Raw genomic sequence first — 23,885 nt, forward strand, 5'->3', positions numbered from 1 at the left:
ACGAAGAATGAGAAAAGATGAGATTCTTTTGTATGCAAAAATATAGCAAATGTGGTCTCTATTTACGGATGATAGAAAATATAAACTTTGAAATAATTTTTATAATTTTTTAATATAATATATTCAAGATATATAAATTTTACAAATATATATATCAGCCAATCATATTGGCACAATCTCATTGGATGATGAAATAAAAAGGGGTGGAGACCAGGCGAGGCACAATCTCATTTTAATAATAAAGTGTAATATAGATTAATAAAATAAAGGGAAAAATATTTATAGGCCTAAATCCTCATGGGTTTTTACTTGGTGCTCAAGTTAAAAATTTCGTTTAAAGAATCTCACAACAAATACGTCATAGATTGAATAAATTTGGGCCTAATTTGTTACCTTATATTTATAGGCCCAAAAAATAAGTTCCCTTCCACATTCAGCCCAGTTTTAATAGTTGCTCTTTATATATACACACAAATCTTCGACATTGCATCTGTATCTTCATTCATCATCTTCTTTTCCCGTCGCTCGCTCTCTAGTCTCCAGTTGAATTTGAAGGTGATTACTGTACCTTTCCGTTGTTATTATTTTAAAAAGTGATTTAGTTTCATATATTCAAAATGTGCGCGGATGATTTTTCGGTTTATTGCTATGGTATTAGTTAATTGAAACCCTAATTCCGTCCCTACTTTTTTCGCTTGCGATGAATTTGAGGTTCTGGCATGTATTTGCTTGGAGAGTTTTCTTATAATTTTTCTTTATATCGTCTGCTACTTGGCCCCTCTTTTTGTTCAATTATTTTAATGAAGTTTAGAAAATCAACAAGTTGCATGTCTAATGCTTGATTCCTTTGGTGGTATAATGGTATCAGTATCCTTGAGTGCTTCTCATCGATCTTCTTGAGTTATTATTTGATTATGTAGATGTTAGTCAATTAAATAATTAATTCATTTTTTTGTATCCTCAGATATTTTGTGAACACTGCATTCGATCTGAAGGCAATCATCATTAATCTTGTAAGTCATGGGGGTGGATTTAACTGATCCCACGCACCGCAGAAGCGTTGAAAGACGTGATGGAGGTGACAATATGAGGGAGAGATGGACAGGAGACTATGGTGGTATGGGGGAAAACGAATCTGACGAAGCACTAGAGTCTGGCCAGAACCGTGGCAAAGAGAAGAGCAAAAGCAGTGGCCGTAGGGAGGAGAAAGATCACAGGAGTAGGGATCGAGAAAGGTCAAAGGTCCTGGACAATAGTAAGGAAAATAAAGAATCTGAGAAAGATCGATCATCTACTAGGGATAGGAGGAAAGAGGACAGGGATGAGAGGGAGAAGGATAAAATTCGTGATAAGGGCCGAGAGCAGGATTCTGAACGAGACAAGCACAAAGAAAAAGAGAAAGACAAAGAGCGAAGGGACCGTATAAAGGAAAAGGAACGGGAACGTGAAAGGGAAAAGGAAGCGGAGAAGGATGCCGACAGAGGACGGGATAAAGAAAAAGTAAAAGAGAAGAGCCGAGATAAGGATAGAGACAAGGAGAAGGAAAAGGATAGATCAAAGGATAAGGAGCGAGAAAAGCACAAAGATAGGGAGAGGGAAAGGGAATTTGCTAGACATAGAGGTAAAGATACAGCTGAGAGAGAGAAGGGGAAGGAGAGAGACAGAGAGAAGGAAAAGCTGGCAGAGCAAGAGAAGGATAGGGCAAGTGACAGAGATAAAAGTAGTCGAAAACAGAAGGACGAGAGCAAGGATGACCAATCTAGACTTGAGAATGATTATAGTCACAATCAAACTAGTAAGCACCAAGGTGATAACTCTGATGCTAAGAGTGGCGCCAAAAGTCTTGACCGAACTGAGAAGGCTGATAATCGTGAATCAACATCTAAGTTAGAGCAGCGTATTTCTAAGTAAGTCCTAGTCTGGTTATTTTAATTACATTCATATTTTAAAGAATTTTCTGTAGCATACTGTTTCTGGAGTATAATTTCTTTCAGTCGTAGACTTACATGTTAATTTCTTTCTCTATGTCAGAATGAAAGAAGAAAGGTTGATGAAGACGTCTGAAGGTGCCCCTGATATTTTGTCTTGGGTTAATAAGAGCAGGAAGATTGAAGAGAAAAGGAATGCCGAGAAGGAGAAAGCATTGCAGCTTTCAAGAATTTTTGAGGAGCAGGTAACATTAGCTTTATGTTTAATTTTTGTTCAGTTTTAGTTTAGTTTGATTGTCCTACTTCGTTTTCTTATGAGTGGAAGATATTGATAAGTAATTGGTTTGCTGAACAGGATAATATGAATGATGAAGGAAGTGATGATGAATCAGGAACTCAAGACATAACACGTATGTTACCTTTAAACTCATGCATGTGTGTCACTTTCATACTTAGATACCTCTGTGCTGCATATTTTTGAAGTAATTCTTTTTAAGTGCTCATGGAATCCGTAAATTTGTATGCTGGGACAACTTATTATGATCAATACGCTGAAATTTTGTTTTCTATTATCTATTGGCAGAACACTTGGGTGGAGTCAAAGTTCTCCATGGACTGGACAAAGTACTTGAAGGGGGTGCAGTTGTGCTAACTCTCAAAGATCAAAGCATACTCGCTGATGGAGACATCAATGAAGGTATTATTTATGTACTTCTTTCATAGCATTTATTATGCTGCTGCTTCAGTTATTTTCATCTTTTGGGGTATTTTCTGGACTCAGATTTCCTAAGGTGACGTTAAATTGTATATACCAGAGGTTGATATGCTTGAAAATGTGGAGATTGGAGAGCAAAAGCGAAGGGACGAGGCTTATAGAGATTCAAAGAAAAAAGTTGGTGTTTATGATGACAAGTAAGAAAATATCATAACTGATCTTGATGATATCTCATGATTTTTGTTTGACTCATTTCTTTTATTTTGTTATATTAGGTTCAATGATGAAGTGGGTGTAGAGAAAAAAATGCTTCCACAATATGATGATCCTATTGCTGATGAGGTTTGTTTAATTTTTTTGAATTCAGTTATTTTTACGTGTGTAAACACTCTGGTCAATAATGTATTCTTTCGTTTACGCCCTTGAATTATTTGTTGTGACAGGGGTTAACTCTTGATTCGAGTGGAAGGTTTTCTGGTGAAGCTGAAAGGAAATTGGAAGAGGTAAATTATTCATTTAGTGTATATGATGATTGGTTTAAGTATATAACTAGGACTATTTCAGTTAACTTAGGTTTTGTAATTCAACGCCAGCTCCGAAGAAGAATTCAAGGAGTGTCTGCAAGCAATCATGGTGAAGATCTGAATCCAATTGGGAAGACATCAACAGATTATTATACCCAAGAAGAAATGGCCAAATTTAAGAAGCCAAAGAAAAAGAAGTCTTTGAGGAAGAAGGATAAGCTGGACATAAATGCCCTTGAAGCTGAGGCTATAGCTTCTGGACTGGGTGTTGAGGATCTTGGTTCTAGGAAAGATGGGAGACGACAGATTCGTAAGGAGGAAGAGGATAGAATTGAGGCCGAAATGAGGAGCAATGCTTACCAATCAGCATTAGCTAAAGCAGATGAGGCATCTAAGTCTCTCCGGCAAGAGCAAGGGCGTACCCTGCAGACAGAGGAAGAAGATGCACCTGCTTTTGGTGATGATGATGATGAACTCCGGAAATCATTGGAAAGAGCGAGAAGAATAGCCTTGCAAAAACAAAACGGAACAGAAAAATCTGGCTCCATGGTGATAAAGCTCCTAGCCTCTCGTGATGCCAATGAGTCAGCTTCTGACAATCCAAATGAAAGTTCTGGGGATCAACCAGAGGGTAAGGTTGTCTTCACAGAGATGGACGAGTTTGTTTGGAGCCTGCAACTTGATGAAGGTATGCAACTATTGAATTCCTGAATTCTCTCTCTTTCAATGACCTGTGCTTAATAATATTATTTTTTCAAAGTTGTGTCAGCCTTAGGACTATCAACTAAAGAAATTATACCAATTTAGAAGGCAGTGTTTCATAGAAACATATAGCTGCTGGTTTTAGTCATACCGTTTACTAGCATTGGTCATCAGAAAGATGACTGACACTTGGTTGGTTATCTAATTTAGATAAAGCTTGAAATCATCTACTGGTTGTCTTCTGCTAGCTGCCTACCTCATTTAATCATATTTGAATGTTTATTCAAATTCTATTGTTAGTTGTGCTGGTTTTCTACTTGAACCTTTATAACCTTTCTCGTGCTCTTTACTATGCTTCCATTAACACATTTCCTTCTAGAAATAGATATCTCTGATGCTCCATTAAATAATAAACGTTTTCTAGCCTTTTCCTTGTTTATGGCATTTAATCATGCTTTCACCTGTGGCTTTAACAACTAATTGACTTCCTTTCCTATACGTGGAACTTGACTTTCTGTGTGCCCAAATGCTGGGTGATAAGCAGTATTTTTCTCCATTTTAGTTCTGATGTTTTTCTCGTACTTATCTCAGAAGAGAAAAAACCTGGAAGTGAAGATGCCGTCTTCATGGAGGAAGATGTGGCACCCAGCACATCTGATCATGAAATGATGGATGAAGATGGTGGCTTGTCTGATGTACAAGAGCCCACTCCAGATGAGACCCACACAGAGGAAAAAGAAGAGGAGGTGGCTCCAGATGAGACAATTCATGAACAGGCAGTTGGTAAGGGTCTAGGAGGTACGCTTCAACTTCTGAAAAATCGTGGGACTCTCAAGGAAACCATTGAATGGGGTGGGCGAAACATGGATAAGAAGAAAAGCAAACTTGTTGGCATAGTAGGTGGAGATGGAACTAAGGAAATACGTATTGAGCGGACAGATGAATATGGCCGGATTGTAAGTGTCTTCTCTTTTACTTCAGATCTTTGTTTAATGTTTACATGCCCTCTCATTTCTCAATAGTTTCTTTTTTATTTCAATTCTCTGAACGGCTATATCATGGCCTTTAATGCATATTATCCCTTAGATGATTAGGAGATATATCAGTGTGACCTAAATAAGTGCAGAATTCTAGATTTCAAATTATGATATCATTCTTTTGCAAAATAGATTATCAGACCAATCCGCTAGTTTAAGTTGGACCATGCTGAGTGAGAACTAGTTAGCAGAACAGATTTTATGAGTTCCACAACCTCGAATCGTGAACTAGCTATATTCATAAAATTAGATGATTCAAGCTTAAGCTACTTTTGATTCCCCAGTAAATCCTTAAATGTTTCTTTATGCCATAGAAATAAACATTGAACTATTAAATTCTATTTTGCATCTTGAGAAAGTGGGAATCTCTTAAAGCTGCACTCTTATGCCTATAATTAACCAAATCTCTCTAATGTGATACTTTTCCTTTTTCAACAGTTGACGCCAAAAGAAGCTTTTCGTCTACTCTCGCACAAGTTCCATGGGAAGGGCCCTGGAAAGATGAAACAAGAAAAGCGGATGCGGCAGTATCAGGAAGAGTTGAAAATAAAGCAGATGAAAAATGCTGATACACCATCACTTTCAGTTTCAAGAATGAGGGAAGCTCAAGCTAAGCTTAAAGCTCCTTATCTCGTCTTAAGCGGAAATGTCAAACCAGGGTACGGTTTTTCTATTGTTTGCTTTCATTACATATGGAAGAAAACCTTCCTTGCTTCTCCATTCTTGTTCCTAAAAAAAGTTAATCCCAAACATTTACCAGTAGCTGGCACATTTCCGAAAAGATTGCTATATCATCTGCTTCTTCTCCACTGCTACTTTTGCCTCATTTTTCTCCATTCATATTCTTCCTATCCCTTTTTAAAACATCCAGATGCTCTTCGTTTAAATGAACTTGCTTTGGCTATTGTGTTACTTATATATCCACTTAATGTTTGCAGGCAAAGTAGCGATCCACGGAGTGGTTTTGCAACTGTAGAGACAGACCTGGGTGGGGGCTTGACACCCATGCTTGGTGATAAAAAGGTTAGGAAAATAGGTTTCTCTTATATTTATGATGGGGCTTTACCTTTTCTCTTTCTGTAGTTTATAGCTCCGTAACCCATGTTATTTTGATTGGTTCTCTGTAGGTTGAACACTTCTTGAATATCAAACGCAAGCCCGAGCATGGAGACACTCCTTCTCCAAAGAAGCCCAAAAAGTGAGCACACTAATTCCAGTGCAGAATGATGAGACATTTGGTCGTAACTATTAAGCCTTGTCTTCAAATAGCACCGTATTTTTTGGATGCGTCGGAAGCCTTGTCTTCAAATAGCACCGTATTTTTTGGATGCGTCGGAACCGCTGTCTTTTGTGCTGAATTACAGTAAGCGTTAATTCACCCCTTCACATTGGCATATTGAACCGATACCTTACTTTCTTGAGGAGTTTTGGTACTTGCTAGATGATCTATCGTTTTGTACATTGGAATTGTTTGGCATGACTGTTTAGTATCCCTGCTTTCCCTATGTTTTTATTTACATTAGCCTATATTGAACTTTTATTATCTCTATGGTTTTATTTGCATTAACCTATATTGAAATATTTTTCATAAAAATATTAGTACTAAATTTTGTTACTACCATTAAAAGAACAGAACTCACAATCTTATGCCGAAACGGGGTTTTCCTATCTCAGATTGAAATGTTATGTTCCATAACTGAACTTCATCTGTGATTATCGCTCTGATTTAGTTCTTGTTTTGTTTTGTATTTTGTTTCTTAATACTTTGAAATTTTTTTATTGACTCTTATATAATTGTATAAAAATAAAAACTTGAATTATTATTTTATTATTTATTTGAAGTTATATAGAAAATGAACAATTTAAGCTTATAATTTCTAAAGTTAAATACGTACGTATTAGAATTACAATAAATGTATAAAATTATTTTTTCTGTATAATATATTTCTCATTAAATAGTTATCAATATAAACTCTCGACTTTTATTAATAAAATATATTCCAAAATACAGGACAACATGCAAATTCATTTCCAAAAAATTGTGTATTTTTCGAATGTCGGGTAGGATCGTCGAGTACGACGAGAAAATACATATGTAAGTACTACATTTTCTGGGTTATATATATTGAATTCCCATTCCACTAGTGTAGTACTACACTTCTCAATGTTGAAGCTACTACAACTTTGAACATTATTGCAGGGCTCAAATGAATGAAATATGGATTGCGTTTAAAACCAAGCTTTGTATTTTTGTATAACTGATTTGTTGAGATCATATGACGCAAGCACAATCACCTGCATCACATATCAAGACCATCTTATCTTGATCGATCTGGCTAGCTAGCTTTGGTTGAACCTTAGTGTACTCTTTCACGGTAAACGAGGCAGCCTCGTAAGCACGGTCAGTGTCCACAAATGCAATGCAGCATCCACGGAACCCTGCACCGCTGAAACGAGTTCCAAAAACACCTGGTGCTTTCACTAGGATCTCGTAGAGTTGGATAAGAGGCTCGCAACCTGTTTTTGTTATGCAAGATGGAATCAACTGTGAGATTTTCCGCATTATAGCTCGCAACAAATGTAGGCTTCACCCTCGGGTTAATTTGTTCGGAAATAAATGCTCAAGTAATCACAAATAAACACATGGGTTATTTACTCAGTTTAATACGATATGAATCTACGTCTACGAGTCTTAATCCTAGTAAGAATAGGAAGGGATTTGGCCTCCACGTATATGTACGGAAGCCCATGAACGTGTACGCATGGAAGAAATAGTAACAATTTTGTAGTATATCACTTTTGTTACTACTCCAATAGATATATGGTAAAGATGTCTTACCACTTTCGTAATTTTGGATAGAACTCAAACCAGATGCTGAAATCAGCTTCCCAAAATCCTCTAGGTTTCCAGAAGCCCAAGCCTCGAGCCCTTGATTTTTACCGAAGTGTCAATAGAAAAATATTGGTTTGCTAATGAAGATTAGAGACAAAACTAATAGTTCGAGGAGATATCTATCTTTCTGTTAAGTGCAAGAGCAGAACCTTTTAAAACTCGCTTGTTCTCGGAGAAATAGTGCTCTGCTCTTCTCAGAAGAGTGGCATCTAGTTTGCTCTGCACCAAAGCCGTAAATATTAGCTTCAAAGGTCAAGGCCGAGGTAGATAACAAAGGCTAGGTAATCATCATCGGGAGTTATACTATCTGGTAAGAGTAGACAAGGGTGATCCCTGATAGGACAGTAACCACATGAACTCAGAAAATTATTTGGATGGAGTTTATTGGAATGGTGTGAATGTCTGCTTCTCTTCATTTTGATCTTAATTGGAGTATAAGTTATCTTTAAAGCGGAATCAACAAATATTTTTTTTTCTTAGAGCAGGAAGTGTTGATAGTTACGGCCTTACATGCATCAGTTAAATCTTCTCTCACTCAACTCATTTCAAGATTCTAGACAACTGCTCAACCCCAAATTATCAGAGATGTCACCAGTGAACAGTGATCCTGATTCCTAAGCAGAAAGTTATGTATAAAGGATCGACCTTCTTCAAAAAGAATAACTAGCATAGAAAAAAACTACTACACTATATATCACTTCAAAAGGGTGAGTAAGTAACACACCTTGTGCTCCTCGTAGACTTCCGGTTCAACTGTAGAATTTAACAGAATCTGAGCACCGACAACAATAAGCACAAACATTCAAATATAAGAAAGCTGTGCACGTACCATTAGATAGGATGGGTTCCAACCCTTCAATCCCAGAAGCCCTGTAAATAAGCAGACATGATTAGGAAAGAGACCGAGACAACACAATATATGGTTGACTGTCTGGTGTAGTTTTATGTTAATTGTTAAACATAGTATAGTTATCAAGCAAGGACTATGACACAGGCCTTGCAGGGACTGAAAGGGATGGAGATCAGATTAAAGGGAGAATATCTCAACCTGTTTTAAGAGATTTTATTATGAGGGATGACTGCCAAGTTTAGAGCTGGGTTTTGTGGAGCCTATTTCAAGTTTGGGGTTGAATGATTTGCAAGGTCATGAGTGTCAAACCCAGAGTTAAATCCATGGTTTTCATTTTCGTTTTGTTCTTCATTTTAAAGTTATTAAATATCCATTTTCATAAAGTCCAAATCCACTCAAACCAACATCAGTCATTCTGATACTTTATCCTTCTTGCACAGGTTGGAGGTACTATTTGTGTCAATATAATATGATAAGAAATGCTATGTTTTTCTTGAGGCCAGACAAACTACATGCAGGACATGGTCTAACAAGGATCTTACTGAAGCAGAATTCTTGCAGCATCCCGACATTCTGCAACTCGAGAATTGTAACCAGGATTTGTTGTCAAAGCCTGCTTCAAGCCTGAAAATGCGAGTAGTATCTTGAACTGCTTCTTTATCACATTAAGATTTCTATTTAAGTCTGGAGAGCTTATAAGTCTGTGCTCTTTGGTCTGCACAGGAAGAGCAATTTCAACGAAAACTTGTGACTGAAATGGAACGAGATAATCAGTAGTTGTCAGATAGTGTCACTTAATTAAATCATCTGTCTACGTCAAACAATGAAAAACAGACAATGATTTGAAAATGAAAAGGTACCAGCTACGACTTACTGGTTTAACAAATTATGGTTATGTTCAGAGCAAAGGTATAACCTTTTACTATAAAGCTGCATAGATGCACAATCAAGTTAAACAAATGATTAAAACTGTGACAATGATTTGTAAAATGAAAATACATCAGTCAAAACCAATTCATTTTAGCTAATAGTGAATGAGTTCAGAGCAAACAAACCTAGTAAAGGCAGGCTATCTTATCAGAAAATGTATACTTTTGATTCTATGTAACAGCGGTGGTGGAGTTAGGTTACAATACATCACAGCTTGTTCTAGAATAACCTATTCCATTCAAGTGTGAAAAATATAACTATAACCTCGACAATAGGTCTACCTTGTCCTCATTGAATGGAGGAAGAGTTTAGACAGAACTCCACTAAGTTGTAAAGCATTAACCAGCTTAGACTCGAAAATATGTGAATTTTGTAGAAATGTTTTAGGAAAAGCTTGCCATGTGTAATTGCTGTGTCAATAGACATGCAAAACCATGCAAAGAAAGTGTACAATCAACTAACAGAATAGTGAAAGAAATTGTTGAACATTAACACGGTAACACCACAAGATAACATTCCAATGAAGCATCCTTTAGAAAGAAATTTAGAAATTTTATCCTTTTAGACATTCTGCTATCAGAATTCGCAACTATTGTTAGCTGGATACAAATTAACTAATTTTTCACAATCAAGACCCATTAGCTGGTCAGATCCATTATAGAAACTAACCCACGCCCAAACTTTTTCAAAGGTCAGCTTCAGAAACTAAAATCCCAAATTTTCCAATGCATCACCACTCTTTGTTCTTTAGTGTGAAATATAGAGTCAAACTCTTTAATAGGAAAGCTATGTAGAATAACATGATGGGAAGCATGGACCATTGGAACCACTATGCAAATTATACAAGGCACACAGTTTGAAAAAGGTCAATCCTGATAATATGATTTTTTAAAGACAAAAGGTTATTTACCTTACAGTCCATACAAGTTAAACAGCCATAGCTTGAAAGCAATATGGCTGATTGATCCAATATGCCATTTCTCAGACCTAAATATTCATTTTCAATCAACCTGCATGTTTGGTGAAGTGTGATCAATTGTATAGGAGACTGAAGGAGAAAATACTTTACTGCATACATATACAGAGACAAGGAAAAATAGAGCCATTGATTTAAAAAAATCAGATATCTGTACCTGTCGTATTCAATGTTCTCCGTCGGAGATATTTTAAGTTTATTGGCACTTTCAAAAGCCAACAGATACGCCACACCAACCTGTCTAACAAGAGATTTCCGTAACCACACAGGAAGAGAAAAATGATGGGCTGCTGTAAGATTCATGGTAGTACATTCAGAAGGTCATGGCTCTAAAGAGTTAATGAGATATTAGCTTTGTCTCCCATGTCATTCTGTAGTTAGATGCTCATGGAATAATTCATACCCACTACCCAGAAACAACAAAGCATAAGTTGAATCTATTTTAGATATCATGCTAACTATTTACGAGGCAAAGTTTAATTTGGCAGCAGAGCATAGTAGCGAATAGTGAATCAGTGAGATTGGTTTTCAGTAACAACATGAAAAGAAATGGTAAAAATAGTAATTACAACATGTAAGAGTGATTTACTATCAAACTAGAAACCACTCAGCTCAGCATATAACATAAAATTTTTACGGGAGAAGAAGAGTGTACACCTACAGCTGCTGAAGAGCTAAGCCCTGAACTGTCTAGCCCCTCCTCGCCACGGATGAATCCCACAATACCCTGCAAGATAACAATAAAGTTTGTTGTATATATAAGGACACTGATATATAGCTTCAAAATTAATGACAACATATTTTAATACTATAAGTTATCCACCGAATGGATAAAAAAAGTACTCCATAAAGATTGTAAGCATTTATGTCGGCAGAGATATGCGTTTTTAAATCCCTTTATCAAAGCAATACCAATAAAGCATGACCATAATAAAATTACATGAAATGCCTAAGCATATAAAAGTAAAATCCTCATAATATCTAATTGCAAGCACAGGAAGAGCAGCCAAACTGTCAGCTTCTATTTCCCAAATGACGGAGATTTGGTCAGCACAGTACTATACTATAGCATAGTCTGAGTGTAATTGTACTATTTCTTACTTGTAGAACTCAAATACCGTTTCTCAATTGCGGAAGTTGATCTGGACACAAATTAAAGCACAGTTCATTAAAGGAGGCAGGAAAGCAAGAAAACCTGCTTTAGATGGTTCCCTCTTTTCTGTAATGCATAAATTGCTCCTCTGGCATAATTTCCCCAGCCACACTCTTCCAGTGCAACAGATGAATTTTTTACACCACCTGAATTATTTGATTTGGAAGCATTTTCAGGCAGTTGCTCTTCATCCACCCTGTGAATCCGCCATGCAGAAAACTTTAGTGGAAGAAAGAGAAAGAAATGAACACAAAGCATGTGTAATTATCAAGCTATCTTTCTATGTAAAAGCACCAGGTTCCAACAATTTTAGATTCACAGAATTCAACTTAAACAACTTTTGACAGCTATTGGTACTTCAAGCATAAATCAGCAATAGGCTAGGTCTAGGTACAATATTAGCTACTTGAGTAAGATAATGCACGAGTAAAAAAGTTGGATACCATCATAATCATGATATGGTATAATACAGAGGATGTAATTTTAGGGACTTCGAAGTAGGAACAACCAGTTTCCATATGGTGGGAGAGGGAGAGAGAGAGGGAGAACCAAGATGAGTGCTGACTAAATCATAATATATCAGAAAAAAAAAATGTTATTGTGTTACTGAAACTCGGAAATCAAAATGATGCTCTAGTAATCACCTGAACTTAACTTCACCTTTAAATTGTCCAGATTGTAGAAGAACCTAAACAGAAAAATAATGAAGTAAATCACAGGAAGTAAATTTCATTAAAATATCCTCAAATATGCTCGCCTCTTGGAATCACATTAGTTATACATCACTGCTACACCTCTTGATGTGGTGTTTAGAAAGAGCGGTACCTGACAATCACTGGACGGAACAAATCCAAGAATTATACCCTTATCGATTGTCATTGCTGAAACAGTCCCACCCTGTAACAATGATACCAACTAGTAAAGATAATGTAGATAAAGATGTCTAACTAACAAACAGTTACTAATCTAATAGTCTAGGATCTATTGCACATAGCAGATATCATTAATTGCTTCAAGTGTTAGGTAAAAGATAAAGATGTCTAACTAACATTAACTCTTTTAAGGAAACTCATAACAGTAGACAATAAAAACTCAGGAGAAAACATACATTAAGTTACTATATAGCTTCATCCACATGTTTTCATCACTAAAGGTTTCACGAGGCTTGTAAGGCCACTAACAACAAGTAAACTATCAAGACTCATAAAACAGAATAGCTTTTAAAAATGACATAATCCATACCTGATGGTCAATATGAGCTCCCAGTGGACAAATCCTATATGGGGATACAACAATTCTGACCTCCTTGGCATCACATCCAGACATTGCAGCAACCTTTCTTCTGATTGAATTCAACTGAAACATGAAGTACTTCATGAAGCATAATTTGAACAGAATAGTTTAAAATACATATGCAGCATATCAACATTCAATGGCATAAAAATAGATAAAATCAGATTGGACAAAGCCTACTACTTAGCTTAAGGATAATTTCCTGAGTAGCAAGGTTAACAATGGCTAACATACAAATGCTATTTTGTTTTTTTTTTGTTTTTTTGCGTTAATACACACAATAGCACGCGTGAATCGTGATACCTGTTTAAAGCGGGTTTTCTCTATCAACACTATTGCCATTGTACTTTCTTCTCAATTGAGTATCAAAACAGCAGTTAAATTGCAGTAAATCAACAATAATCCAGAATAACTCAAATCACAGCTGCATCCAATCCTAGAAATTATAGAGAAATCAACCAAAAACTAAAGCTCATAACGCCATTACAGCAGTATCGCGAATCGAGATTTACCTCCGGCTCATGAGGCCAACACGTTGCACCCATCCTCACAAAATGCAATCAAAATTTTCCAATCCAGCGGCTGTTTTCTCTCTGATACACTGGTGAGCTGGCGCGCGTGTGTGTTTGTGTGTGAGAGAGAGAGATGGAGAGGGAGAGGAGATGCTCGCGTAGCGTTAAATAAATATCGAATCAGCTAAAAAAAAGTCAAATCAGTTGGTAAATGAAGTAATTATAGTGTTGTTGCGGTTGAATGCTGTTTTCAGTGGGATATGGAAAACGTTCAATTTATCTACCGATTTGAGTGAAGACGAAGACGATGATGATTATCATCGCTTTAGCTAATGATTAACGATCATTTCAACACGCCATCTCATTCTCACCCATTGATGCATTTACGGTATTAGAATTGAATTAATGGAGTTTACGAATGAGGATTAACAGATAAGGAAATTTTATTACGAAAACGATAGATCCGGATCCGACCCGTTTCTCCTCTCGGATCCGACCCGCCGACACAACTTGTTTTTTCCATTTTATTTATTTATAAACGAAAAAAGTTTATTTTAGTGGTAACATAACATAAATGTTTGAACTATATTTCATTTCTATGTTTACACTTATTGTTAGTTTGCTATAATAGGAAATACTACTCCATAATATAACGCATATTTACTCATTCAAAATAAAGAATTGTTATTAAAAATAATAAATAAACTCATATTAGTTTGTTAATACGTAATTAAGTAGTCCCTCCGTCCCATGCTACTCGCACTTTTCATTTTAGGCCGTAAATTTGGGATTGATTTTTTTGTGTAATTAAAAAAGAATTTTAGGTGTAATGAGACATCACTTAATAAAAGAGCTCTTAACTTAAACTAACATATTAATTAAATGCATTAATTCTAACTTAAATTATAAATAGTGTAAGGACTTTGTGACGAGCCGAAAAGCAAACGTGCGAGTAGCACGGGACGGAGGGAGTATAAGATTAAGTTAATTTTCATACTGTTGTTTGATTAATAAAATTGAATATATAGTAAATTAAATACTTTTGCATACTTATCATAATTCAATATTGTACCAAAGTATTTAGTTTGAGTGATAAGACATGACTTATAAAATAATTTAATTTAATTAAGAGTCTTTGATTTGCAAGATTAATTCAGATAATTCGACCGGCATATAATCACTCAATTGGATCATTAGTATATCACCCCAAAATTGATGTGATTAATTACTCACTGTCAATCAATGATACTACTACTAATTTTCTAAATTACTGCCATAAAATTAATATCCAATTTTTTACCTCAATTTTTATTCATGTTTCATAAATATAAAATCTAATTCCCATTTTATTCCATTTTTTCGCATTCCCGCTACTTGTGATACTTTTAATCTTCTTTATTTATAAAATTAGGTTTCGACTCAAGTTACAATAATATCATGACCCGGTAATAACGAATTTACTTACACTTTTAATTTAAATTCTCAACGATGATCTATACTAATCCCTCCGTCCTTTAAATTTGATCACATTTTTCCATTTTCTTTCATCCCACAAAATTTGTCACATATCACTTTTTGCCATTTTTTGTAGTGGATCTCATATTCCACCAATTCATTCCAATTCATATTTTATTATAAAACTAATATATAAAAGTAGGACCCACTATCCAATCAATTTTCATTATATTTCTTAAAATCTGTGTTCGGTCAAAATGTGACAAAATTTAATGGTCGGAGGGAGTACTATTTATTTTCGAAACTTCAAATTATAGTTTCAGATCGACAACGATCCAGTAAGCTCTATATATAATTATTTAAACACATAATTTCGTGTATCCATAACAAAAAAGAAGGATACAAGATGAGAATTGGTAGAATTGGGCCCACAAAAGAGTTTGTTAAAGCCCAAAACTATAATTTCCCTTTTATGGGCCAGGCCTACAATCTGTTTCTGGTGATCCGTTGACGTGCCATTTTCAATTTCACCATAAAAAGAAATTAGTTCACATTTCACCTAAATTAATTATAGGCTAAGGGCTCGAGCTACTAACGTCATAGAATCAACGATAATTCAGTATTTATCTCCAATTATTTTAGCAGGGTATTGTTTGATATTGTCTGAAAAAATATTATTTCAATGTTCCTAAACAATAGTTTATTACTCCTATTATCATTTTGGTCCGCCGCCAAAGTTACTTCATTTTATTTTTAGAAGGTTTTTCACCATATATTACCACTAATCTTCATTAACATAAGTTCATCAACTTTTAAATTCTTATAATTGAGGCCATGCAAGAGCTCAAAAACATAATAGAATCAGTTGATGAAACACAATTTTATCATTAAGACGTTTCTCTTTTATCCAATAAATAATGAATTGAGTATTATATAAATAAATTTGAAATAATTATTACTATATTTTATAAAAACACACAATTGAACCACTCTGACCTTTTAGGTCAACGACTACGCAATTAGTACAACATTATTATGGAATACAAATCTACTTTTTATGAAATGTTCGAGAATTCAACTTAGCAAAATCAAATGAAAGTTAAGTTGCGAAAGCTACTGGTGTAATATATAAATAGAATCCAACTTGCGTTTGGTAATTAGATACCTACGGTAGTGGAATTTCAATAAAACAAAATTATGCCGCCGCATTATCTCTTGCCACACAAAATTATTTTAACAATTATTCACAAAAAAAAATAATATAGTAATAATAAATTCGCAATTTGCAATTATGATTAATATTATAATACTTAATGCACACTTAGCTACTTACCTTATTTCATCAATTATAAACAGAGGTGGATATTAGTTTGTTTTCTCATACTTTTTCCACCAAAATTATTTAGAGATAAACCTCTCATTCAAAATGATACTCTTTCTTTTTTAATTTATAGTATCAAATAAGATGTGATCTTTCAATGTTTAAAGCAAATTTTTGGTTTATTATCTTTACTCATTAAAATATTCAAATATATTTTTTTCTATATTTTAACACACTTAACAATTCTACCAAAATTCATGTAATCATTCAATAATCAGGTTATCTTGTATGATATGTAATGAATATTTTTAAGATTTTCAGTTATATTTTCCTTTTTTGATATGGGTGATTAATCAGTGATTATTCAGTAGAGTATTTTACTACTGGAATTTATTTACCTCAAAAGTGGCCTCTCTTGCACCAAAAAGCCCATACAACATGCATCTAAATATACCAATATAGACTTCTTATCAAACAAAATTACTACTTATATTTAATGAAAATCTTAGTTTATAAACCCTTCTGTGCACAACTTGTTTTCTATTTTTATTTTTTGTTAGAAAGAGCTTGCATTTTATTGAATTAATCGTATAGGTTAAGAAGTTGTCTTTTCCAACCGAAGATTTTAATTGATATTCAATGTTCCATGTGACTCAACAGTGATTTTTCTATCCATATTTAAGAAAATCACACATATTTGTACGTTTTCGAAAAGTCAAGATATTCGATATCACCACTTCAAACTGACATAAAGGTATTACTGTGTGTGTAAAAATTCAAAGTGACAACCAAGATTAAACTTAACCATCATTCCAAGGTGATTATGAAATCTCAAGCATGTGCTTGGCATAATTTGGGGGGCAGATTTAAGGAATTTGCTACTTGATTAGCACAAACATAGGAATTTACACTGTCCCCAGATTTTAGATCACATACTTAATTACTTTTTTCTTTAAATTCCATATTCATTGGTTTACTACTTTATCCGTCCGCGATTATAGTCTCGATTAAGTTCGCCATGAGTTTTAAGAAAAGTATACTACAAATAAAAGTGAGTTCGAAGAAAATAATGAAATGTGAGTCTTATTTGTGTATTTAGTTTTGTAATGAAATGGTATTATTTACCATTTATAGTAAAAATAAATCAGGCCTCCTAACTGCAGATGGATCGAGATGACAAATGTGAAATTCTAATTACAGACAGAGGAACTATAATACACTTTCTATCCTTAAAAAAATAGACAAATTTGTAAATGATATGAGTTTTAATGTACAATTGATAAAGTAAGAAATATGAGGAAAAAAAAAAGAGAGAGGGTAAAGTTAGTGGAAGTACTCATGTACTAGTGTTAGTGGATTGCTGGATCTACATTAATAATTTTGTATAATTTGTTAAAACAAATCATTTCAGACTTGTTCTAATTTTGGAAAACTATTAAACTTTTTTTTAGTTAGAGGGAGATCGCTTGTATAAAATAAATTGTTCATAAGAAAATGAAAATAAAACACCATTATGAAGTATACTCCATTTGTCCATTATTAAGTGTCATACTCTATTAGGGATTAACACTTGTTTTTTAAATATTTCCTCCACCTAGGTGTTACAATTTTTTGTCATACAAAAAATAGACACATTTTTTTTTCTTAAAAAAATACTATAAACTATCATTAATATATTTAACAATAGTATCTTTTTATCTCCTTATTTGATGCATGCAGCTATTTTTCCCGTTCTAGTAAATATGACAAAATATTTAATGAGATAATATATTTTATTTTCATTAAAAAAAAGAGTTTAGTGATAGTTCCTAATTCTTGGTTATAAATTATAGCGACTTTAAGTCTCTAACCCCAAATAGTCAAATTTAGTTTATAAAATTTAACAAGAGACATGTGATCACCAGAACCATTTTACAAAAGAGGCAAATTTCAATAAATTGAGTGGTGAACTAATTTGTTATTAAAGGGAGCTTAATATTATATCAAAGCAACACATGCAATTAGGATTATTATACTTAGTTGAATACTACAATTTCTCCCCTACTTCCTTACCTTTACTGCTAAACATGTCTTTTTTAAATTCTATTATTGGTGATACTATTTTATTTTTTAGAAAATAATAATGGTCAATGGTTACAGCATTGGATACCAGACCTTTAACGGGTAACGGACATAATTAATCGTTGAAATAATAATTGTAACATCTGATTATATAAATATAATATGTTAACTGTAATTGGCAATTGCCCTTGGTAGTCAACATCGACGTAACATAAATAAAATATTATGTTAATTTAAATTAATTCTATAATCATAAATCGGTATGGTTAACTTCAAATGTAAGATAGAATCACACGGAAGATTCACTCTAATTAAAAAATAAAATAAAATAAAAAAAGCTAAAACAGTACCAAACGAAAGTAAAATATTGTCTTACGACTACGAATTTTCAAAATGGTCTTTTCAGAAATAAAGTCCTATTACAACTAACAAAGTTACGAAAACAAAAGATCAAAAATTTTTAAATTCATTGGTGTAAAATAAAGGTAAACTTAATTGTTACAGTGTATCTCGTAAATGAAATTTATTGAGGTGCATAAATTAAGTTAATCAAAGTCATCAAATATTGGTGAAGCCAATAAATTGCCCTTTACTTTTTTGTATACAAAATAATTGTGTTCCTTTGTAGGGACACCAGATAGTTCAAATTTCGTTGTTTGCCCAATCTCCAAACTTAAAAAAAAATTGATTTGACCAAATGAATATCACACAATTCACACGTCTAGTACAAGCAATGCATGCAAAAATTATGAATTTAAATAATATACATAAAGTACATATCATCTTTATCATAATTTTAAAAAAAACTTGTATACGTCTTCATATACTAAATATACACTACAACAAAAAAATCGGATAAAGACACTTTTTAATGCTATTAAGGACGTTAATTTGTGTGTCTAATTATACTTCGTACGCTTCATAAAGTGCCCTTATTGTTAGTGTCTCAACTAAAATTAGGGAAAACAAATAGAAGCGTCTTAAAAAATAAAAGATTAAGATAATTTGCTCTCAACTTATGAACACTTTCTTTTTATCGTAAATTATGGTTATTTTAAAAAATTTCTAAACGCTATTAATTGCACCTCAAATTTTGTGTTCCTAAAGGATAAATTTTTTGTAGTGATATATATATTTGAGAAACTTAACTATTTTTATGAATTCTTATTTCAATTAATGTTCCTTAATTATGAGACCTCGAATTTATTTCGTTTGTAGCTTTTTTTAAACATGTTTTTTTTTTTTGCATATTTTAGCAATGTGATGTTATTTTCGTCTTAAATATATAGAAAACATGCTAAAAAATCATCCAGATTTGGCTACTAAGTTTGTCGGTCAATGGAACCTTTGCGTCTTAAAATTTGTAAAATTTGCTAAATATATACGTAAAGCGTGCTTTATTTTAAAGTAGAAAATCATATTAAAATGTCTTGCCCTTTCTACTGTTTTAATATTATTTACAGAAGAAATGCTCATAGTCGAAGTCTCGAAGATTACGAGCATGGGATAGCCGTACAAATAATAACACTATATAAAAATAAAATTAAATCGCTCTATTCAAAATCATTATAGATAAAAAGACAATGGACAAATACTATAATAGTATTGAAATAAAGAGTCGTCATACCTCCCGACATTATCTATCAATCTCATCTACTATCGATAGGTTATTTCATCTAAAAATATAAGTTATAGTACTGTATAAGTTTATGGAGTATTTTAATAATGTGTTAATTAAAGAGGATATCACTTTTCGGGAATCCAATTTCTTCATAATTCATTACTCATAAGTTTCGTTCAAAAAATAATTTTACCTACAGTGGCTAATGCTGTCTTTTAAAGGACTAGAAATTGACCCTAACTAAAAAGATAATAACAACAATTAAGTTATGAAATTAATAATGGGAATGGACATCAAGTGGACGAGTAGTAAGAATTAAGGGATCATAGGTATCTTTAATATAGTATATAGAATAGCTAGGGTTATCAATTAAAATCTGAAATAATATGTAATACTAGTATATTATATATATTTGGAGTTTATTAGATTACAAATTAGGGGAATAAATTAAATAGTTCCATATGAAATCAATACGATATGACAAAATGCGGAGTACAAGTTAGTTAGAGTGAGTATGGTATCAATTGAAGAAACAACTTTTAAAACAAATTAAATACTAGTATTTGTTTAAAAACCATAGAAAGCAAGCTAGTGATGATAAATAGCCACATTTTGGTTGTCCACACAAAACCCTTTTAATTTTTTTGTAAAATAGTAACTAATTTTGTAAAATAAATTTTGAGATTTTAAACTATTAATAAATTATTAAAACACATTAAATAGTAGTAGTGTTTTAAATATTAATTAAAATTATTTATATATGTATATTGGCACGGAGATAAGAGATTCGTTGTAGTAAAAAATTTAAGAGAGAGTCATATAATTTACCGTAAAATCATAATAATTGAATCAATTCTGCTTTTCATGAAAGAATTAAAGGCCATCAATAGGGCGTTGGCAAGTATATAAAAGTTACAACAACTTTCTATGATACAAAATAAAAGTAGCTTTAATTTAAGGAGGTTAATTTCATTTAATAAAATTTGCTTTTTATTCTTTGAGGCATTTATCTCTCTGGTTGTTATTTTCTGTATACTTTTAATTATGAGGGTAGCCACCTTACTAATTAGTACATGTCGCTTTTGCAAAATTCTATTAGAATATGTTATTACAAGTGAGCGAATTAAAAAGTTCATCGATTACTGGTAGTTTGCATCACTTAGGTGGTTAAATTTAAATTTACATAAATTTATTAATCCGCCCAACTCATTTTCTATTATATCAGGGTTTTAAAAGTTATACTACTATAATGTATTATTTCCTTCACATATATATATGCTCTCGTTGCCTTCACGAAGATATCGTATATGCATCTGTGTTGAATTTATTCACACAATATAAGAATTTTATTTACTACTCCATTTTAATACGTGCCAAACTCTTTTATTAAATCACACTCAAATTTCTCATCATGACATAAACGAAGAATATCACCAAGCTAAGACTATTTTTTTGTATTTAACTCTCGTACGTATTTCATACGGATCATACTCTAGAATAATATATTCAAATATACATGCATGTTTATGTCGATAATAATACAGTAAAAAAAACATATGTGAAATTAAAATTTATGCAATCATAACATGACTTACACATTTTACAAATAAAATATGGAGATGGAAGACATCTATGTGGATGCATCATGCATGTGTAAGAACAAATGATACTATTACACTATTTTGTGACAATATTTAATTAATGTTCCATTTGCAAATCCAAATTATCATACTGTACTTATTTATCATAAACTTAAGAATTATGCAACCACACAGTAATTGAATTGAAATATGCATGGTTATTTGCTTATTTGGTTTTGAATAATAAGATATGATTGAAAAAATAATTTAATTTAATTAAATATTAATTTTATATATTCATGGTAGATAGTTTGGGCTGTGCCTACTACTTATTTAATCACTTCCAAATTGAGTTAATTATTTAAACATCATTCAGTCATACAAAATTCTCAAAACACCCACACAACGATTATTTAATTTATTTGTCCTTATCTTATGATTTTTTAAGAATATAATAAAGAACCCTATTTTTTATATATTTACATTTTAATCATAATCGTTCAATATACTACTATAATTCACTATAATCGATCAATTCAGATGCAAACTTAAATAATCTTAACCTCCAATCCTACCTTATACGATCAATATATAAATACATTGTTGAGATTTTTCTATAATTTATTATTTTATGAACATTATTTAGTAAACAAATGACTACCGGTCGCCAAGATAGAATATACTAATATCTAACATAAACAAATTCATGAATGGATGAACATGCCAATATATTTATCAACTAATGCATGCTTATATATATCAAAAATGTAATCATTATCACATGTATTGCTATATTATTTGTAGTAACAGCTCAAATAATGTCCATTTTAAAAAATTTCTATTTTGCAACATTAATTAGATATTGATCAACGAACAAACACCTTGGCATGCCACTTACTCAATGGCGAAGCCACATTGTGGGACTAGCCAAGTCCCGACAACTTTGATCTTTTAGGTGTGCTTTATTAAATTTATGTCAAATTATAATTATTAAATATTATAAGTATTAAGTATGATCAATAAATTTGTTTTATGCTGGTACTTTAGTTCTACTATAAATAATCCATTTCACTTTAAATTTTAGTACTCAATAGTATAGTAAAAATAGAAATAAGATTCTCAGAAATATAATAAAGTTTTGTAAACCAAATTGATAATATTTATTTTTTATTTAAAAACAATTCTTATTTTCGTTTCACATAATTGTTTATCATCAATCTCAAATTAAACATAAATTCTTTAATCCACAATATAATACGGAGTAATTACTTTTAGTGCGGAGAGGGTTGAGGGGCATCATGGTAAATTCCAATACAGGGCTAGTTAGTCATTTCACATATATCAACACAACTAACTCAATGTAAATTAGGACTCTCCACTGCAATTCTTCTCTCCCTCTCCTTTCCAGTTCCCTCTTCTCTCTCTCTCTACAGTGAAAATGGCCGCCGCGAACATGATCACCCAAATCGTGCGGCTGAGGCAGGTCGTGCAGCGCTGGAAGACAAAGAGCCTCTCGCGCCGCTCCCCTTCCTCCTCCTCCTCCGATTCCGACGAATCCGGCGGCAGCCCCAAGTGTCGCACCCCCTCCGGCTCCCTCGCCGTCTACATCGGACCGGAGCGCATCCGCTTCGTCATTCCGACTCGATTCCTCAATTTCCCGGTCTTCGTCGCCCTCCTCGACCAGGCGGAGGAGGAATTCGGCTTCCAAACCGCCGGCGGCCTCGTTCTCCTCTGCGAACCCGGTTTCTTCTCCCAAATCCTCCGCCTCCTCGACGACGACGAGGAGCGCTTCCGCGGCCTCAGCCTCGACGATTTCATCAACATTGTCGCTGAGGTCAGCTCCGACAACTTGTCCTGCAAAGAATCGTCTGCCTCCCACGGCTTCGCGCCGCTGCTGCACAAAACTAGGGTTTGAAAAATCCCCAAATTGATCCTTGATTTTTATTTTTGCTATGGTGGAATAGTTTTTTTTATTTCATTTCCCATGTTTTTATGGATTTGATGAAACGTAGTTGCGTTGAATCCCTTTTTTAATAGCCTGATTAATACATCCTTGAGGCCAGAGTTTTAATGGCGGATTGCTGGTAACTCAATGAGATGTCTGATTTTCTACCTTTTATTTCTTCTCAGTTTAGAGGAATGCAGATTATTTTCTGTAAGATTGTAATTGCATTATGATGAAAATGTAGTTTATGGGAATGGAAAAATCTGATCTTGATTGATTGATCTATGAAATTAGAAAATTTTATGTAGATTTGTTCGAATTTTAATGTTGGATGTTGTCATGTTGCAGTGAATAAATCTTGAGACAAAATTATGAAAAGATTCAACCAT

The 23,885-nt window shown here is 33.3% G+C and overlaps 3 protein-coding genes across 9 annotated transcripts; 2 read left to right on the forward strand and 1 right to left on the reverse strand.

Annotated features, from left to right (window-relative positions):
- The first annotated feature begins 480 nt into the window (after window positions 1-480).
- LOC121796192 (SART-1 family protein DOT2-like) lies at window positions 481-9,224 on the forward strand. 3 transcript variants are annotated; one of them, XR_006049711.1, is made up of 14 exons: window positions 481-555; window positions 965-1,907; window positions 2,032-2,173; window positions 2,284-2,338; window positions 2,512-2,625; window positions 2,744-2,840; window positions 2,919-2,985; window positions 3,087-3,146; window positions 3,237-3,855; window positions 4,461-4,825; window positions 5,345-5,565; window positions 5,845-5,929; window positions 6,034-6,269; window positions 9,090-9,224. XR_006049711.1 is itself a non-coding variant. In XM_042194959.1 (13 exons), the coding sequence occupies exons 2-13, from the start codon at window positions 1,021-1,023 to the stop codon at window positions 6,106-6,108; spliced, it is 2,787 nt and encodes a 928-aa protein (XP_042050893.1). In that variant the 5' UTR covers window positions 481-555; window positions 965-1,020; the 3' UTR covers window positions 6,109-6,455. The 3 variants fall into 3 exon arrangements, 1 of the variants encoding a protein (XP_042050893.1); XR_006049712.1 differs by lacking the exon at window positions 9,090-9,224 and adding an exon at window positions 6,918-7,042; XM_042194959.1 differs by lacking the exon at window positions 9,090-9,224 and having other exon boundaries at window positions 6,034-6,455.
- On the reverse strand, window positions 6,931-13,909 carry LOC121796193 (galacturonokinase-like). Of its 5 annotated transcripts, XM_042194961.1 has the most exons (16): window positions 13,798-13,898; window positions 13,514-13,697; window positions 13,305-13,437; window positions 12,951-13,064; window positions 12,534-12,605; window positions 12,353-12,396; window positions 11,751-11,904; window positions 11,217-11,282; window positions 10,713-10,792; window positions 10,490-10,589; window positions 9,192-9,400; window positions 8,629-8,669; window positions 8,524-8,552; window positions 7,949-8,018; window positions 7,746-7,835; window positions 6,931-7,423 (listed from the first exon to the last, which is right to left on the reverse strand). In XM_042194961.1, exons 3-16 carry the CDS (start codon window positions 13,341-13,343, stop codon window positions 7,179-7,181), a joined length of 1,353 nt encoding a protein of 450 aa, XP_042050895.1. In that variant the 5' UTR covers window positions 13,344-13,437; window positions 13,514-13,697; window positions 13,798-13,898; the 3' UTR covers window positions 6,931-7,178. The 5 variants fall into 5 exon arrangements, with proteins under 5 accessions (XP_042050895.1, XP_042050894.1, XP_042050898.1 ...); XM_042194960.1 differs by having other exon boundaries at window positions 13,514-13,909; XM_042194964.1 differs by having other exon boundaries at window positions 9,192-9,364; window positions 13,514-13,897.
- Window positions 13,910-22,989: 9,080 nt separating this feature from the next.
- LOC121797067 (indole-3-acetic acid-induced protein ARG7-like) lies at window positions 22,990-23,466 on the forward strand. Its single transcript, XM_042195803.1, has one exon. The coding sequence runs from the start codon at window positions 22,990-22,992 to the stop codon at window positions 23,464-23,466; it is 477 nt and encodes a 158-aa protein (XP_042051737.1).
- Window positions 23,467-23,885: the final 419 nt, after the last annotated feature.

This window comes from Salvia splendens, chromosome 3, assembly GCF_004379255.2.
Source record: "Salvia splendens isolate huo1 chromosome 3, SspV2, whole genome shotgun sequence".
NCBI lineage: Eukaryota > Viridiplantae > Streptophyta > Magnoliopsida > Lamiales > Lamiaceae > Salvia > Salvia splendens.